The sequence below is a fragment of the Miscanthus floridulus genome, chromosome 8, assembly GCF_019320115.1.
Source record: "Miscanthus floridulus cultivar M001 chromosome 8, ASM1932011v1, whole genome shotgun sequence".
NCBI lineage: Eukaryota > Viridiplantae > Streptophyta > Magnoliopsida > Poales > Poaceae > Miscanthus > Miscanthus floridulus.
Window position 1 is genome coordinate 82,288,432 of NC_089587.1, and position 2,835 is coordinate 82,291,266.

Consider the following 2,835-nt stretch of genomic DNA (forward strand, 5'->3'; position numbering starts at 1 on the left):
GCTGGTGAATATATGATAATGATATGATTGGATTGGAACTGAGACACCACGAACGTCCAACGAGAAAGGGGTCCAGGTGATTAATGGAAGGCATGACGAAGCTGCGTCTGTGATTTGAACGCCAGACACGTAGGATGGACACCGGGAGAGAAAAGCTAAACCCTAAAGCAACGTCAGTTTGGGTTAGTTAAGTGCAGCAGATCAGTGTTAATATTCAGCTTGTGCTCATGAGTCATGAGTGCTGATTGGCAGGCTGGACCTATAAATTGAGAAGCCCCCTCCCTCTCCTGCTCTGCAATGCAAACTACCACAGCAGAGTGATAAGCAAGCAAGCTTCTCACTCATCAGAAAACAGCACCTGGCGTTAGTGAAGCTAGTAGCCATGAAGGTAGAGCGCGACCTCCACATGAGCCGGGGCGACGGCGAGGACAGCTACGCCTCCAACTCCAGGCTTCAGGTACTGTACCTGTGCTTCTTCTTCTACATCATGCATGTCTCTGCCGATCTGCTCATGTTGCATCCGCATGACTGAGGACCTGTATGCATATGCATGTTCGTCTCAACACTCGCTTATACATGTTCCTCAGGAGAAGTCCATACTGAAGACGAGGCCGGTGCTACACAAGGCCGTGGCGGCGGCGCACGCGTCGTCGCTCTCCTCCAGCGGCGGTGCCATGGTCGTCGCGGACCTCGGCTGCTCGTCGGGGCCCAACACGCTGCTCGTCGTCTCCGAGGTGCTCGGAGCGGTCGCCGACCGCCGAGAGGATCTGGCGATGGCCGCCGCCGGCTCTAGCCAGCCCCCGGCGACGCACGTGCAGTTCTTCCTGAACGACCTGCCCGGGAACGACTTCAACCTCGTGTTCCAGTCGCTAGAGCTGTTCAAGAAGCTGGCCGTCAAGGACAAGGGGGACGCGCTGCCGCCGTACTACGTCGCCGGGCTGCCGGGCTCCTTCTACACCCGGCTGTTCCCGGACCGCTGCGTGCACCTCTTCCACTCCTCCTACTGCCTCATGTGGCGCTCCAAGGTCCCCGACGAGCTCGCGGGAGGCGCCGTCCTCAACGAGGGCAACATGTACATCTGGGAGACCACGCCGCCGGCGGTGGTGGCGCTGTACCGGAGGCAGTTCCAGGAGGACTTCTCGCTGTTCCTCAGGCTGCGCCACAGGGAGCTCGTGTCCGGTGGCCAGATGGTGCTGGCGTTCCTCGGCAGGAAGAACAAGGACGTGCTCCGTGGCGAGGTCAGCTACATGTGGGGCCTCCTCGGGCAGGCTCTTCAGTCCCTCGTCAAAGAGGTCTGCTCTGTTTTCTTCTCCTGTCTTGTGCAACATCATCCATCAAAGGAAATCCTGAACTGAACCGATGAACCCTAGTTAACTGATGTATTGCATTTGCATGCATGGCACCATGGCACAGGGCCGTGTGGAGAAGGAGAAACTGGACTCCTTCAACCTGCCGTTCTACGCCCCGTCGGTGGACGAAGTGAGGGACGTGATTAGGCAGAACCAGGCATTCGACATCACCCACATCCAGCTCTTTGAGTCCAATTGGGATCCGCACGACGATACGGAGGACGACGGCGACCTCGTGCTCGATGACGTCCAGAGCGGCGTCAACGTCGCTAAGTCCATCAGGGCCGTGATCGGGCCCCTCATCGCGCACCACTTCGGCGAGCACGTACAAGACGATCTCTTCGAGCTGTATGCCAAGAACGTCGCAGTGCACCTCCAGAAAGTGAAGACCAAGTACCCTGTCATCGTCGTTTCCCTGAAGGCGATTAGTGGTGCAACAAAGAACCAAGCCAGCTAGTGACATGTATTATTCAGGTTAGTTATTACTAGTAGTACTATATGCATGCAGAATTAATATAAGAAATAAAGTAGTTCAGGTAGACAGGGTACGATTAGCGGCCGAACATTTAATTTTCACTACTACTTTGCTTTGGATGTTGTAGTATGCAGGTCCAATGTTTCCACAAGGCGATCTGGTTAAATATGTACTGTAATGGTAATGGTAAATGGAAATGGAACGTAAGCAGATTGTTTGCATAAAGGGAAGATATATTACTCCCTCTATCCTAAAATGTAAGGATTCAGAGTTTAAAAGTGTTTCATATAAGACATTCTGGGCTGTAAATCCTAGACCTAAGCAAATTAAGCCAGCCTATAGCCCACGGGCCTGGTCTGAGCCTGCTGGATTTTGGTCCGCTCATAAGCCTCAATGGACAGGGCGGCACAGATCCTATTGTCTAGAAAGAAAAAAAAATCTTGGTCCGAACCTAGCACGAAATATTTATCTTACCTATTTTACATTGTAAATTGTGTGCCCCTCCTGGCCAAAAAAATCAGGCTTGACTCATCTAATGGGATTAGAACTTGAAAGTAATTTTCCATAATCATAGTTTCATTTGTTACAATATTTTTTTTCGCGAACATGCAACTTGCCTTTGTTGCAATAAAGGATCATAGAAACTATTTTTCACCATGAATTTTTTCCCTTTTAGAGACCATGCAGAGTCAATGAACTTCTTATCTCAGTTCATTACACCAAAGTTCTATAAAGCCCCATCACAAAGCCCCTGACCTAGTGCCTCTATAGCAAAGCAGCCACCTCCTAATAATTCTTATATATGGGCAAGGGGCGTCGAGAGAAAGAGCAGTACACGATCGACTCCTACATGGACATGGTCGACTAGAATAGCTAGGCCGGCTCATGTCAGCGACTCAGCGTGATTATCCCTTTCTAATAACTCATCACACTTGGCGGGCTCCCGGTGGCATCTAGCTGAGTCAGAGCGGCCTCAATCATGTGCTTCATTTGAATACGATTTGCTTGATC

The 2,835-nt window shown here is 51.4% G+C and overlaps 1 protein-coding gene across 1 annotated transcript; it reads left to right on the forward strand.

Annotated features, from left to right (window-relative positions):
• Positions 1-310: 310 nt before the first annotated feature.
• LOC136472775 (anthranilate O-methyltransferase 2-like) lies at positions 311-1,827 on the forward strand. The gene is made up of 3 exons (XM_066470481.1): positions 311-457; positions 588-1,292; positions 1,414-1,827. Exons 1-3 carry the CDS (start codon positions 383-385, stop codon positions 1,804-1,806), a joined length of 1,173 nt encoding a protein of 390 aa, XP_066326578.1. The 5' UTR covers positions 311-382; the 3' UTR covers positions 1,807-1,827.
• The last annotated feature ends 1,008 nt before the right edge of the window (positions 1,828-2,835 follow it).

What these genes read in the sequence shown, in the direction of transcription:
- LOC136472775 (XM_066470481.1), top strand. Translation starts at nt 383, where the DNA reads ATGAAGGTAGAGCGCGACCTCCACATGAGCCGGGGCGACGGCGAGGAC. An exon ending in CCTCCAACTCCAGGCTTCAG is followed by an intron (nt 458 to 587) that starts GTACTGTACCTG and finishes CATGTTCCTCAG; the next exon opens with GAGAAGTCCATACTGAAGAC. An exon ending in TTCAGTCCCTCGTCAAAGAG is followed by an intron (nt 1,293 to 1,413) that starts GTCTGCTCTGTT and finishes ACCATGGCACAG; the next exon opens with GGCCGTGTGGAGAAGGAGAA.